The 16,240-nt window shown below is 40.9% G+C and overlaps 1 protein-coding gene across 4 annotated transcripts in view; it reads right to left on the bottom strand.

Moving 5' to 3' along the window:
- mib1 (MIB E3 ubiquitin protein ligase 1) overlaps nt 1-13,961 on the bottom strand; it is a 51,771-nt gene extending 37,810 nt beyond the window's left edge. For all 4 annotated transcript variants that reach the window (XM_041054917.1, XM_041054918.1, XM_041054919.1 and 1 more), the window contains exons 1-9: nt 13,083-13,961; nt 11,789-11,960; nt 8,413-8,542; nt 4,904-5,008; nt 3,815-3,881; nt 3,176-3,380; nt 2,553-2,736; nt 1,061-1,205; nt 814-947 (exon numbers count right to left, since the gene is read on the bottom strand). In XM_041054917.1, coding sequence (XP_040910851.1) covers nt 814-947; nt 1,061-1,205; nt 2,553-2,736; nt 3,176-3,380; nt 3,815-3,881; nt 4,904-5,008; nt 8,413-8,542; nt 11,789-11,960; nt 13,083-13,311 — 1,371 coding nt within the window. In that variant the 5' untranslated portion in view covers nt 13,312-13,961. The remainder of the gene's footprint in view (nt 1-813; nt 948-1,060; nt 1,206-2,552; nt 2,737-3,175; nt 3,381-3,814; nt 3,882-4,903; nt 5,009-8,412; nt 8,543-11,788; nt 11,961-13,082) is intronic.
- Between the last annotated feature and the right edge of the window lie 2,279 nt (nt 13,962-16,240).

Genomic DNA, 16,240 nt, shown 5'->3' with positions numbered 1-16,240 from the left:
GTGACAATGTCATGTTTGATGCTTAGATCTGCATCTACTGAATTAGCTGATCACCTGAGGGGCTAAGAGATTGGTGAGAGTGTGTTTAAGCGTTTGTGCGTGTGGATGTGCATGCACGGCTGTGTGTGCATGTTTCATCACCAACTGCAGCACTGCAAAAACTCAGAGCATAAATATTAATGTGGACTCCTTTGGGAGTCTCGAGACATCTCTTGTCCTGGCAGGCGGATCACTTGGCCAGGCTCAGTGTGCTCAGCTTTAAGCAAATAATTCCACTGAAAGGCAGTAGGGCATCTGGCCAGCCTTCGCCACTGACACACACACACACACACACACAAACTCTTCAGCTCCTCAGCTTTCTGAGTGAAGACAGTATTGCAGACTTGATGTAACCTACACAAAGCACAGACTCCTGTCCTGTGGCAAACGGGTGTTTTCCTAGCCTACAGCATATGTCAGAACACAGTTTGCAACCATATAGGTTTGCGGATCTCCACTTGATTCTGAGAGTAAATTGGGTCTGTGCCGCAGTGCACACCAATGGTCCTTGGTGCCTCCTCTGGGCCCAGCCTTAATGCTTTTCAGATTGAGAGAGGTGTAGGAGTAGGAGGATCTCAGAGCCCTTTCCTAGGAGACCCTCAGCCTTCTCAATATACTGGGAGCAGAGCAGAGCACGGCCAGGGGTATTCCAGCTCCAATTATCATTGTACTCACATACTTTGTATATGTTTAATGGCAAAAATAATCCAGTGTTCATCAAAAGCTCATCTAGAAATCCAGCAGCTGCCCATATCAAAATGATGGTGCACTTACGTCCACATCCGGTCTCTTAAGGATGTCTTCCACCTTGGCCAGGTCTCCATTGGCTGCTGCCTTTACCAGCTCCTCATTGATGTCTCCAGACTCTTGTGTCTCAAATAGCTTCTTCAGCAACTGAGACAGACGCTCTGACCAAACAAGGGGAAAATATCAGAAAGAGTGGGAGTCAGAAAGGGGGGAGCAGTGAGGACAAAGAACTGAGACGACACTCTCTATTTCAGTAGTGCATTTTCATACATACCTCCAGAGGCGTTGCTGACAGCAGAGCCAGAGGGGGCGATCTTGGTGACAGCAGCAGGATTGTACGTCCAAGAAGTTCCACAAACCTCAACCTTCAGGTCACTGTCAGAGTAGATTTGCTGCACACGACCCACCTTGCCTAAGGTCTGTTGACAAATGTAGTGACAAACCCATTAGTATATGGAGGGTTGTTGTCTTTGGGCTATGTTTTGTGTAACAGAGGCTGTAAGTGGCAGAGGAAAAGTGGAGAGAGATTGTGAGAAAGAGCAAAAAAAAAAAAAAAGCAGAGGTGGGAGAAAAGGATAAAGTGGAGAACACACCAGCTCAACAAAGCAAATGTACTAGAAGGGGAAGAACCAAAGCTCATTACTAAAATAAAAACTGACAGAAAAAAAACAAAATATTATAGATTAAACCTGTGTTTTCATTATTCAGAGGACGTTCACTAGCATGAGTAAGAAGATGGATATAAAAGAAAGAGACCCTTTCACTTGCTAGACTATTCCTCATCTATACAGGCAATACAGAGAGGGCAGAGCAAAATGCTTTCCAATTTTGAATCATATCATCTCGATCCTGGTTATATGAGAAAGAGGCACTTTGAGTCTGTTGAGCCGGGTCTGGGGCTGTCCTGGAGGATGCCATCAATAACAGGGGCTGCTGCAGTAGAAGCAGCAGCGGGCGGCAAACAGCCGTGGTTAGTGATCAAAGCTACAACCCATCTCAGGGTTTTAAGGCTCATTAGCTGCTGAGGGGGGCCAGTTTGGCAGGGACAAGTGGCATATTGGAGTAGACTGGCATTACATAACCTAAGGCGTGCTGGGAAGCAATGAATAAACTTCATAATAAGGGAAGAATAACGTCTTGTTGAGACAGAAAAATACATAAATAAACAGAAAAGAAATTGGCAGCAAAACAGCCACAGACTGATTTGAGGGGTGAAACTGTGTCTCTGCATGTTAATAATACTGCAACATTTCTTTAAAGAAGATGAGGGACTGGCACTGCCAAGTGTGAGAGGAACAGCAGAAAATTACACAGACAGTTAGATGAATTGAGTCTAATTTACAGAAGCTTCTCGCATACAAATTTTGCTCCTGTGATAAAGTGTAAGTCAAAATTCTGACATAAAAAATGAGTCAATAGCAGCTGTAATTTTCTCACACTTCCAGGTACCAAACATTTTGCGCATCAGGTTTAAATGAAACTATCTACTGGAGTGTAGTTTAGATCTGACAATGTTTTGTTACTCACACAATTTTAGAGCTATAGTCCACTGAATGATTTCGTTTGACATTGTACTACCAAGATAAATCAAATAAATCTTTCTTTCTAAAATTATTCTACATGCAATTTTTAAAAAAATCAATAGTAAAACCATCATGTAATTGAAACATTTCTGTTAGCAATAAATTTAAATTGACATTTAAATAAATAAGGCCCATTGTGATTACATTTGCACAAATCAGTGTGAACATATTTCAAACGCTTACAGGCAGCATCGCCTCAGCCCACTCTCCGTGGCCTCTCTGTAGCAGCTTGATGCGGTCGATGTCATAGCAAATCTGGACCAGGTCTCCCACTAGGAACTGGGAACTGCCTCCCTCTGCCCCGGCTGCAACTTCACCGCTGCGGACCACGTTGGCCTTTGTCAGCACTGCTGGGTTGAATGTCCATCTAAGAACACGGAAATTAATGCATTTCAGCAACACCAGCTAATTCAGTCACATTTCCTACAACATGATGCCTGACCAAGTATAGATTTTGAGCTGTGATATTGAATATTTTAGGATTTGCAACCCACCCTAACCATAATAAATGCCTCGACAAAGTAGCGAGGTAACACTTTTATGAATGCTAATAGTCAACTGAAAATATTTTACTACAAATGGACCACTAATTTTTAGAGAGACTCTTCTCTCAAGTGTTACAAACTATAATTACATTTTATGGCGAAGATGTACGGAGAAGTGTTTAGCGGCTCTTGATTGAGCTGAGGTGAAAACGGGTGTATAATATTAGATACATGGGAAATTATGCTGAAGAGGTGAAGCTGTTTCATTGCTCTTAGTCACTGGGAGGCAATAAATCTGAGCCAGTCCATCTAGGGCCTCACCTGTTCCCACTGGGGTACTGAACCACGATGTCGTGATCCTCATCGATGCCACATACTGTGCCAGTGGTGGTGAGGGTCTCGAACATGCCATCAGTCCATCCACCATGGCCATGTTGGAGGGACTGGACAATCTCTAGGTCTAAGTCAATGTTCACCAGGTCTCCAATCTGTAGACCACCGGGATTTCTGTTGCCATTCTGCTCACCTGGGAGATACAGGTAAAGTTAAGTCTGTTAGTAATAAAACTCCATTAGTGCAAGTGTACAGAAAACTTTTGCATATCAAGGTTTAGAAACTGCAAGTAATTTTAATGTAGAGGGAGGAATAGGAAAATGCATTTTAGATAACTACAGTATGATAAATCTGTGAACAGACACTATTAATCCTGATGAGAGACTTCGACCGCAGTGTTGAATCCAGAGAGATAATTAATTCCTGGAATTCTTGGAATATTGTAACTGCCTGGCCTGAGCCAGGGCAACTGGTTTTGGCAGCCAGGTGACTAGGTATTGCTGCCATCTAGTGGCCAGACAAGACTAAGAGAAACTCCCCTAATGCCCTTGAATTCACTGCACCAGATCGGTAGGTGAGAGAATTGGTGCAATAATGACGGTGGACACAGATCACCGGCTTACTTACCTAAAACAGGACAATGGTCCCTGTAAAAGGAGCCTCCTTTGGCATCCTGGACACATTTCAGATCCGACTGAGAGAGAAAAGAGGGAAGGGGTTAGATAATTACCCAGGGTGATTCCATTAGACGAGGGGCATGATCATGAATAATGAAACTGAGAATTTACACACTTCAAGCTGCAGCGACGGCGTAGTTGTCTAGAATACCAACAATATCTGTGCCCTAAGGGGAAGGCAGGACAATGAAACACTACACTGCTACAGAGAGAAAGCATCATTTGTGATGACTCAGATGTGCAGAGTTAGAGGGCAGATGAACGTGAAGCAGAGCAAACGTCCCTCTGAACTGATTAAAGTCCTGAGTACAAGTCTCAACAAATTAAATAACTCAAGTCTAACCTACTGAATGCAGCCAGCAGGACATGTCTGATCTTATGATGCTCTGTGCACAAAGCAGAGATTATGAAAAGGAAAAAATGTTGACCTCTCCTGCTGCATTTGGAACGTACAGTAAGCTGGATTCCCTTTGTATTTGTCTGCAAGATTTTCCCGCTGTCTTAATAAGAAACAAAGCCAAAATAAAACACTCGAGATGGGGGGTCTAATCCATGATTTATTTAATCCAGAGGCAGATGCCATCTACCTTCCTTTCAACCTATTAAAATAACAAAGGACAAATCTGTTATGCAATGGAGAAACCCGATTGGCCTCTTTCATAAAAAGGCAAGGGCAGGCTCCACCAATGAGGAAGATGCTTTTCATTTGAGACGCGTGTGTAGCTGTGCCCGCAACAACCCCAAGACAATGTCCCCCTCCACTAAAGTTGACCTCCATGTTCACTCTCTTCCCCCTAAAAAGTAAAAAGAACAGATTGCCTTTATCATGCAGATACCTTCCCCTTCCAGCTGCCTGTACAATGGTGCCTTACTCATGCTGGATGCGTGGCTCTCACAAAGCCCTGGCAGCAAAAGAAAGAGCCTCAGCCCTGCGGTCAAACACAAAAGCCACCTGACAGCTGATCTTTTGTGAGACTCTGCGTGTGTGTGTGTGTGTGTGAGTGACTGAGCATGAGGGTCAGACTCGATGTTTGCTCACCATTCCCTCAAAGCCAACTCTGTACAGGTTCTTGGCCCCATTGTCCCAAAGTACGTAGGCAGCGCTGTGAGGGCTGGCTGCACTCCAGTCTTGAATTTCTGTCACCTGTGGAGGAGGAAGGATGAGATGAGAAAAAAAAAAAAAGGACACAGCATAGTGCTGTGAGTTTTCACATTTCACATTTACCTTACATAAAACTAAAGAATTTGACATGCTGTATGTGGAAATAAAATACTGAACGGAAAGGGACAGTTTTCTCAGCAGGTGTTTTTCATCTTCAAACCTCATAATGATAGCAAATATGATATTTTTTTGATCCCTGTTGGACATCATCTATTATCTCACCCCGGCTGCCTTCAAATGGAAGGTCAGAATGAAAGCTGTACCACAAAACAGCAACACTGGAGTCATGTAAGCATTCAGTGCCGAGCTCAGACAAGACAAGGAGAAGTCTAACCAGAAGCTGAACTTGGGCTCGTCTAGTTGAAGCATCCAATGTCTGCTTGTGTACCAGTTTGCACTTTCAGGCTTAGAGTACTGGCTTTTTTCCCAGCATGGTGAAAGACTGTGCATGTTGATGTAGTAAATCTATAGGCTGTAGTGTCAGATGCTCTGTATGTTGCACCATGACTGTGTTTTTGACTTCAAGGAAAGTTTTATTCCCTAACTGCTGAGAAATATTATGAGTGGGACTTATAATGAACAAATTTGATTAGGTTTTGATTCCTGAGGTTTAATTTTTCCTGAATTGCATTTTTACAGTCAATACTGAACCTTTTATTGTTTTACTTTTTTTCACCAATTGGGAATACTTGGGCAATCTGCAAGAATGTTTTAATTAAACTTTTGCAACCATTACTGTGTTTGTTTGTAAAGAAAAAAAAAAACAAGACAAGACAAAGGCAGGCTTAGTTCAGCGAGACCGCAGACAGAGCCTGTGGGAGACATTACTTATCCGCATAAACAACCTTTGACACATTATGTTCTATTCAAAAATGGTACAACTGGTTTTTTTCTGATTAAGGTTTCAGAGGGCTCTTCTTCCCTACTGAGAGGAAATAAATGCAATTGTTTTTACCCTAGTGAGTTATTAACAAAAATCAAGAGTTTCCAAGTCCATGTACTTATCCATCTCTAATGGGTACATACTCAAGGGCTGGATACAAACTATTGATGTAGTTATGTGGTATACTCTGCAGCATATATTTAGAATATACCAATGGTCAGTCCACGTGATTTTGACATCAAAGTTCTGGCCTGCTATAATTTTTTCCAGGATTTGCAAACACTTTAGAAAGTGCTCTAGGCACAAGAAGATTATTTAGAGAGAACTCCCTCTAAAGATGATTAAATAATGTCATTAACCTTGTTTGTCAGAGATTCAAAAAACAAAACCTTTACATTTAAATAAATAATAAGCTATGCACAACACATCCAGAGAGGGAGAGCTTATTTATTCTTTTTATGGTGGGTTGGATTATTAATGTATTAATAAAACCATGGTTCTCACCTTGGTTTGTACCCCTCAGCTGTTCAAGAACACCACAAACACATCTGTCCCAACATTTTTACGAAGGTCTCTCTGTGGTTAGTACTTGTTCTACATTATGACTAATGTTATATCTGACTTTTGTAGTCAGAGTCGGCTTACAGTTTTTATCGAAAAACTTTTGAAGGGCACTGTAAGCTGAAGTAAATTACGTGTTACAGGCATAAATAAGCAATGAGCTATGAACGGGGATCTGCGAAATCTATTCAAACTTGGAAGGTAAGGTTGGGATTTTTACACTAGACAATTCTCTCCATCACAAGCATAACATTGAGAAAGTGTCAGGAGAGAGTTGTGGTGGAGTAAATGAATTCTTTAATTAAAAGCTGTGCCTTAAAGTAAATACAAAAATCAAATCATTAAATTATTTTCAGGCCCCTTCCAGAGGTAATTGATTAATGGGCCTTAGGAGGTAATATTCATGCTAAACTAACGGAACATCTAAGCTGCAGGACATGTAATAGTAGTTTTCTGGAGAGCATATTGCTTACAGCATCATAAAACAGTAATGAGATATGCCATTAAATAACACAGCAAAATGAAGTCTTAAATTGCCTGGAGGGACTCTTAAATTGAACACTCTGGGGTCTGGACTAGAGTCAAAACAGAAGCACTTTACAGCACAGTTACAGTTTAAATCTAAACAGACTGTGCTAAACAAATGCAACCTCATCCGGCATTGTATTACTTTCTAATGATGTATTTATGCCCGGAATAACCAACAGCGAGGAAATCTGTCTATAGCCTCAGTAAGATGAATAGGAATCAATTGAATGAAACGAAAGAGTAAGGGATTTTTCAGAGACAGAGTCTACTAGTTCCTATTTAAATAATTTCTGTACAAATTTAGAAATTATATTTGTGATAATTTTCCAAAACACTGTGCACAATATTTGGAATCCTTGTGTGGATAACAAAATAAAAAATCACCCTCTTGACAATTTGAGTTTAGAAATGATTATACACAACACTGACAGAAGTATTTGCCATAGCAGTTTAACAACATTAAAAAATAATGCTAAACATGTTTGCTGGAGTGATAGACAAATTGGTGGAGGAAGAGACGCTAATTTTGGTTAATTTATGCATTATCAACTGATTACAGATAAAGAAATATAATCTCCTGAACTTAAAAAAGTCTGCAGCAATACATATGATAATGTTATCTTGATTATTTATGGACCATAGCGCCATTAACTGCAGAATAGTACAGCACACCTAGCTGGGCTTTACAGGAGAGAACTGTTGGTGCAATCTTTTGCTTTTATATATCCACACTACAAACATGTTGAGTCAAGCAGTGCCCTTCCTGTTTTGGCTAAAGCTCCTGCACATTTCTAATCAAATCATATCCTGGGATGCAGTTTGTTTTTTCCTCTCTAAGGTTGTCTAGGACAAGGGATCCTTGTTTTTGATTTTTTTTTTGTTACTTATATGTAACCCTCACAGGTGGTCACGCTCCCTTCAGCGACACACATGGTTCTGATTGCCTCTGGCAGGCTCACCAAGCTTGTCTCACCTCCAGAGATTTATTATCCACTTAACTGTGCAACTTTGAAATAAAGCTGAGACAAGTTGCATTTTTAAACAGTACCTTTTAGCAGCGTTGTTCATTCAGCGAAATTTGGATATATATCTGCATGCTTAAAGCTCACTTGGGAAACAGGATTTATTGGAGGCAAATTTTCTTTCTTTTTCGTACCATTGATCTTTGCATCAAGCACTGTTTACTTCTACTTAACACACCCATGCCTTGTCTACTACAGACAACTGTAAGACACTGGGACCCAGACAAGCTCTCGGGTGATGTGCATGATTATTTTGGAAACTCAAATCCATATCTTCTTGCCCTTCTGGATAAACAGGACAGTATTTGCTGTTGAGCATTTCAACATCTCTGTATTTTAAATATTTACAGGTCACAAACAGCAGGTTTTGGCTTGAGGTGTAAATAGCCTACCTTTCCTCTCCTTCCGTTGCCTCCATCCTGATCCTCCCACTGCCAGTCCACTCCTCTCACCACCCGGCCACCAGTGAATATCCCTCTGGCTGTGATTTTTTTTGATTTGCGACGCGACTCCAAAAGTACTCTGCTCAGAAAAAAAGTTTAAACGCAAAGACAGTTATTTTCATTTGCAGTAAACTTTAATCACTAACTTGACTGGATCAGACAAAGTACTCAACAGCAGACAGTTACAGGGCCTCTGTTTACATGGATCAATTTGTTGTTTTTTCAATCACTAGCAAATATAGATTGCAGAGGGGATGCCAGTGCCTGCTCCACAGTAATTGTTAAATTAAACAGATTAAAAATTATCCCCTTGTTACCCTCCCTCCTGCTACTTTGTGTCCTTAACTGCCCTTCCCTGTGTACCTACTGTTCTGAAGTCACGGTGTAAATTACTTTCAGCAAATGAGACATGGCTACAGATGAAAAATCTTACTGTGAGCGCCGGGTATTACCAGCATCTAATCTTTCGTATTACCTATGCAGTCCGTGACAATCATTGTAACTGTTTCAGCATTTTACAACTGATGCTGGATGATAGGAAAACAAATCACACCAGAAACATCTGTCAGGGGTGTGAGCGACACATCATTACCGACATATCCTTTCAGCTCTCTCAAATCACAAACACACCGGAGAATAGAAGTGAGCTTCCTTAAAAGTAAAAATGAATTCTGACTTTCTACTGCTTTTAGGAACGTCATTGTAATGCAGTTAAATTCAAGGAGCACACTGTGTGTCATTGAGTGGCAGGTGTCGTGTCGTAAAATTACGCATAACAATAATTTTTGTGACAGCACAGCATTCACACCTAACTGACAATTCCTTCCTGTTTCATCCATACCTAACAATCGTCACACTGCAAAAGAAAAGCCACTGGTTAAGTAGTTAAATGCAATATTTTAAATTTTAATTCACTTTAATGCTGGGAGCTGCCGTCTGAACTCCAGCATTGCTGCAAACCTAACCAGTGAAAAAGGTGATAGCAAATAAAACATCCAGCAGAGCTCTAACCATCAAACAACAATGGGAGCCTTGATGGTAGACGCAGCAGCTGGACTGTGTAGGTCTAACCAGTGCAAACAGCTTGTGGCTTCCTACCACTCCCTCTTCGGCAGTTAGTGAAAGAATCTAATGTGGTGTAACAAAACACCCCACCATGCTGTCGGAGCAGTGCGAGCTGGGGAGACCTCCAGCACCCATTGTGCATTATGTAATGTCTGTCTCGGGGGAAATGAAGTCGTACTCAGTTGAAAAGGCTGCCAGCTGTTAGGCCATGTGTTCATTTACTAAAATATGGTGTTTGGGTGAAACAGGCCTGAGAATGGATGAAGTGTCACCACAGTACTCACAGTCTTTGGGACAACACAATCACATGGCCAGTTGTGGAATTTAGGAATGTATACACACAAGTCCAAATAATATATTTACAGTATTTAAATCAACTCAGCGATTGATTTGATTGCTCCTTTTTCCTATAACACATTAGCTACCTTAATCTCTGCACAGAGCATCTCTGAATGCACAGACTAAAGCTGCCTTCAACAATCTGACTTGATCTTGTCTGTACATGCAGTAAAAAAAATATTTCCATGCGTTACTCCTGAAACATTATTTCCACTATAAATTCTTCCAGGAGTGGAAGGAAGAGGGCATTTCTACCTCAACCTTATTCTACCTTATGGTTTCACTCATCTGTTAGTTGGTTTGTTTATTTGTCAGCAGGATTACACAAAAAATACTGAACCAATCTGACACTTTCGTCAATTTCCCAGGAAATAATGTTTGGATATTGATGTAAAAACATTAGACATATCTATAGTGTTGACATCTATGAGTTTGGTTTGGAGCAAATCCTTATAATAGTCTGGGTCTGGTGGAAGAAAATGCTAAATCTGCATTACACACAGAGCTGTAGTTACTATGTTTTATAAGAAATTAATAATTTATGTTATCAGACTACTTCCTCTTTCCCTTTGATTTTACATACAGAAATGGGTAGGATTGTTTGGCGGAGGTATGCACCCTACTGAGTGCCATTCTAGTTTAAAATGTATCTGACTTCATAATAGCTAAAAGACAAAATTATTTGCCCCCAGCAAATAATACCATCCTCAAGCACCTGCTGTGGAATGTCTGTTTAATTGTGGTTATTTCTTTACCATTAGACCTGAGGGAAGACACACATCACATAGTCTCATATTTTAAACACACACAATTCCACTGGAATTGTGCACAGATCCCTTGGTCTGATTACCACTGATCGTTTGGCCAAACTGTAAAAGCCTGCAACTGACAATGTCCATACCAAAAAGTTAAAAAATGCCTCATTCTATCTTTAGATAAACTTTTATCATGTCAGCTTTTAGCAATGCCAGCTAATTACATTGACAATGTCAACACTTCCAAACAAGGCTTTAAAGCAGAAGTGTCCAAACTGTTCCACAAAGGGCTGTGTGGCTGCAGGTTTTTGTTCCAACCAATCAAGCGCTCACAGTTTGACCAATCAGCTGTCTGAGGACTGAGATCAGTTGATTAAATGAGTCAAGTCTGGTGTGCTGCTGCTTGGTTGGAACAAAAAGCCTGCAGCCACACAGCCCTTAATGGAACACCTCTGCTTTAAAGTAAACCTACCACGTACCACCTACACATTAAAATATATTGTTTGTTACATGTAGCTAAAGGCTGAACTCACATAATAAATGGTAGTTTTACACATCAACAAGAGTTTACAGTAGCAAATAAAGAGGAAAAGAGAAAACAATGGGACTTCAGCTAAACCATTTGAGAGACAGAATGACGCCAGGCAAATAGTAATAAATAAAGCAGTATAAAGTACAAGGAATTTCTCTGACTGAATGAAGTTTGAAAACTGGGCTAAACAAGGACAGAATTACCCTTTTTCATTATTTTTATATAATCATTCATTTCTAAGACAGTTATACAGTCAGAAGACAGTCAGAAGCCATAAGTACAAAAACAAATCTTGAAAATCTGCTCAAATAAATTCTATAAATGGAGGCGCTGCATTAATAAAATTTTTAAAAAGGTCTGACTGGATCTTAAAACGAGGCTGAGTTGTTGCCTGGCAACTGAGGGCTGGGAGCAAAGAGATAGATTCTGTCTGCCTGAGAGGCAGGGTGCACAAAAGACTTCTCAAATGTCACACACACACATAAAGCAACATAGAGCTAAACTATGGGAGTAAAAGGGTAGGCCAACCAATCACAGCGAAGTTCAGGGATTACCTGGCTAGCTTCTGTCTTTTTCATCATCGGTGGGTGTAAGGTGAAGTACAATAATGGCAAATGTTGCTGGGTTAACTAACCTCTCACTGCCCGGGGTGGTGATCCTGTAGAACCGGTGTCTCAGGTGATGCTTGTCTCCATGGTAACAGGTTGTGCAGAGGTCATAATTGGTGCACTCAGCACATTTCCAGCGAATACCAATGATGGGCTGTTGACGGCAGGTGTCACACATGGTTCCATCATGCTTGATGCCTGAAGGGGGACAGTGTTAGATAAAGTTAATTAACTGTAGTTGAATTGAGTGATAGTATGTGTACACTGTACACCAGAAATACAACTGGAATAACTTTTCAACATTTTGCAATAAACAATATGTATACAGTATTTGCAAAAAAAAATAAACAAGTAAATAAATTACACTTGTTCAATAACAAATCAGAACATTTGGCATAAGCTGATTTAGCTGAGTACACTATGAAACATATTCATATTCCCCATACCTTTTAGGAGGGCAATTTTAATTCTCATGAATGTCAACACTTTTACAGTAATTTTGGCTTTGTGAACTTTATATCTCTTTGCAAGATATGGCTAACACTTCAGAATCACCAAACTACAGAAAACTCAACTGCTCCACATTTCATGCCTGAAGCATCAAGTGAACATGCAAGGAACTGAATGAAGACTGTCAGTGAGATAAGTACCAAAGAGTGTAACTGTACCTGTAATGCTGTGATTAGTACAGAGAAAGATCAATCTACAGGATGGTGAAGCAGTTCCTAAACACTTATGTTTATGCTTACACAAAAAGCAAGCAGCCTACTAACATTCTGTTATGCAAAGAGCAAGGAAAATATTTTCCTCTTACTGTGCAATTTGGAGTAAAAGGTTATGCTGACATAATCTTAACTCTGAACGTGCATATCCTGTATGTCTCACACATCATATTTGCATGTTCTGCACACTGAATTGTCTGGTTCATACATCTGTTCAGACAGTATGCATTACAATACTCATTTTGTTTTTAAGCAAACTGGGACAGACGAACAAGCGTCGCCTGGGTTCATCACACAGAGTAAACTAGCCACAACTAATTTGCTGAATTCAAGAATTGTATGCACTGAAAGTTTCTTAAACAAAACAACTATTTAAAAGACTTTGCTTCACTAACGTACTCTACATTTTAACAACAGCAAAAGTTAATTTTCATTGTCTGGTTGTCCAATCAGTCTTTCTGTACCCACCGTATCCCCAAAATTAAAGTCACCAAAATCCGGACCAATATCTTCTATGTTGTGTGTAACTCTTTTGCATCGGGAGGCGCTTGTATTAAATCTACAAAATCAACAAACAAAAACGATGATGTAAAGTTACCTGTTGGTGCACTGTCTAATATCCTCACGTCGTATGCTCCAGAACAACGGTAGTTAGCAGCCGTCCCATTATCCCAGACAACAACCACTTCCTCCGGACTTTCAAAACTCCTGACGGTACCAACATGTCCCTCTCCGCCATCCTGCTTCCCCCACTTCCAGTCAGGTCCGCGGACCACTCTCGCTCCAACTCCTTCCATCATCGCCCGGTTGTTCCTGCCGGTGGTCATTTACGAAAAGATCTCGAAATGCCACAGCAATTCTTACAAGTTAGCAAGCTAGCCGTCTTTGCTAGCCAGCTATGGGTGCGCTGGTGGACAGTTTCCAAACGCAAGTGGGAGCAAGTCCTAACAGGAAAGAGACTGGAACAATCCACAAAGCTAGCTTGCTAGCTAAGTTGCTAAGTTAGCTGCCTAAGGAAGGTACTGGACTACTAAACTACTCCCACAAGCTAATGTTAACTGTAAGCCAGTGCCTCCTCAGTGCTGCCTCTGAGAATAATAACCTAACTACCATAAAGGCTATTAAGTAGCCTCATTTCTAGCTTTGCAAGATACTCAGCAAGCTCCCTGTCCCTCTCCTCCACTCCACACAAGAATACCACCTAGCGAGCCGAGTTGCTAGCTATCGCAGTGCTAGCAAGATAAACCTCTCCTGGCTAGCAAGTCCTCCTCGTTGAGGTGGTTGTTAATCCTTAATGGTGTTGTGTATGGCGCTGACGATCAATCCACGATGTTCCCTTTGTCAGCCAGAGATGGTTCCCTGGAGTCACCTCAGATTGAACGCGTCGCCATTATTGTCAATCATCGTTTAGACCTCAGACGAGCAACAACTAGCTACGGAGGTAAACGACAAAGCCCGAAGACGCGAGGCTTGGAAAACAAGCACAAGTTCGTCCATCAGCGCGCGTGCGCAACTGCAATGTGCAAGACCGTACCCAGTTCAATGTTGTGATGAAAAACAATCTAAATCACATACATTGAATTACTCCCTGGGCGACCCCCCTCAGTTATAATAATAATAATAATAATAATAATTATTATTATTATTATTATTATTATTATTATTATTATTATTATCTTCCTCCCACAATCCCAAACACATGCATGGGATAGGTTAATTGTTAATAATTACTCTAACTAGGTGTGAGTGTGTGCGTGTGTGGTTGTCTGTCTTTGTGTGTCCAGTCCAGGGTGTACCCCGCCTCTCGCCCATAGTCAGCTGGGATAGGCTCCAGCTCCCCCGCGACCTTGACGGATTAAACGGTAGAATAATAAAGAAAATAGAAGAATACTATACAAATAAATAAATAAATAAATAATAGCACAAATCCTTCATCACACAAATGAAAACACACTAAAGGAAATCTAACTGTAACACTATTAACAAAAAGTAACAAACTAAAACTAAAACCTTTCTTTCTGGCCTTTTTTGATTCAAAATCATCAATAATGTCATTAAATAAAACCTGCTCCCCTACTGAGTCATTGATACTGGCCAGTGAGCCATTCCTGACACATGGTTGTCCTCAGGTACGACTTGATCAACTTTAGCTTTGAAAAGCTCCTCTCTGCTTGAGCCACAGTGACTGGCAGAGTAAGTGCAATCCTGAGAGCAGGATTGTCAGAAAAACAAAACCGTGCAGGAATTATAGGCCTGTATTTATATTCTGATCCGTTTGGGAGAGACCCAGAGGTGAACTGCCCCCCCTCCCTTCTTTCCCCTCCTCACACAACTTCTGAGCACGGCACCTTCTCAGCAAGCAAGAACACCTGCAGGGGGCGTCAATTTGCCAAATCCCCACACAGTAATATGATAGATAATAGAAAACCGCTTAGCGGCGCAGATGATTTTTTTTCCACGCGGTTGTCTCCCCCCCCCCCCCCCCCCCATGAGATGCTGCGTGACATAAATGGTCTAGCATTAATTTAGCTTGTTTACATAACTTTGGTAAAAATCTTTTGGCGGTGTTAGCATCATGACACACAAATGTAGCCACTAAAATGCATGCAGCATCTCAACCTATGTAATCATATTTTAATAAAAAAGAGATTAAAAGTTGTCTCACATAAGTGCTACAGGAAGAGTGCAGCATGTTGAACGTGGGAGCAGTCCCCAAATTTTATTATTTATTAACTGATCACTTTTAACAGCTTTCTAAGTTGAAGTCTGTGAGTTTTGCAGTGGCAAATCCATGCAAATGTACAGACAGGATATGGAAGTGAAGATACCACTACTGAGATACTGCATTAGTGAATGATGACTACTGAGTGCATTAACCAATACTCTAGGGTTGTTACAATGATTTGAAGTGCATTATTATTTTATAGCCAGTGACTGTGAAGTCCAGAGGATAAAGTAGATAAGACCACTTGTAATTTCATTTGAAATCAGTATGAAAGAAAGGATATGCATATTACATTAATCTTTACCTCAAAATGCAAAGGTAAACTTTGTTTAAATGCTTTTCGGATCATATCAGACCCATCAGATACTGCATTAGGTTTAATCTGATAACACTATAACAAGTCTGAGTTAGACTACTGGAAATCAGACTACATGAACCTCTGTTGGTCCAGAATTTGAATTACTCATAGAGCCCAAGGGTAAAAATGTCTTGTGGACCCTTATTGACCCCTCTCTTTTTATGTATTTCATAATGTGCTTTTGTGGAGCAGTGCATGCAGTATATTATAAACAAGATTTCAGTTAATTAAATTACCACAAACTAATTGCCACACTGAGAACCTGGAGCCCTTGGGCCCCCTGTGGGTCTGTTGCCCTTGGGAGAGTTGCCTGCTTTGTCTGGTTGTTAATGCAGTTTTACTGCAGACTAAGGCTACAGTAAATCCGTTATACTTTTATTTTTAGAAGCTGAAGGTGTTCCGTGACGCTCATGCTGTCTTTGCAAATGCTTATTTCATACAACTCTCACTTGTCTTTTGGCTGAGCTGCATAACCCCCTGAATGCACTGAGGGGGAAGACTTCCAGGCCTGCAAGACTTTTTGTTGCCTACAGGGGGCGCCTGCGTGACTCCGAGCGGCTCCATCGATAGCTGGTCAAAGAGCGCCACCGCTCGCTGATACAGTTATAAATCCCCCTCACATCAGGTCCCCTTGACTGTCTCCTTCACAGTGGGCTCGCAGGCACACTCAGCT

This window comes from Toxotes jaculatrix, chromosome 14, assembly GCF_017976425.1.
Source record: "Toxotes jaculatrix isolate fToxJac2 chromosome 14, fToxJac2.pri, whole genome shotgun sequence".
NCBI lineage: Eukaryota > Metazoa > Chordata > Actinopteri > Toxotidae > Toxotes > Toxotes jaculatrix.
Note: the sequence above shows the minus strand (reverse complement) of the source record. Positions and strands in the feature narration are given on the sequence as shown.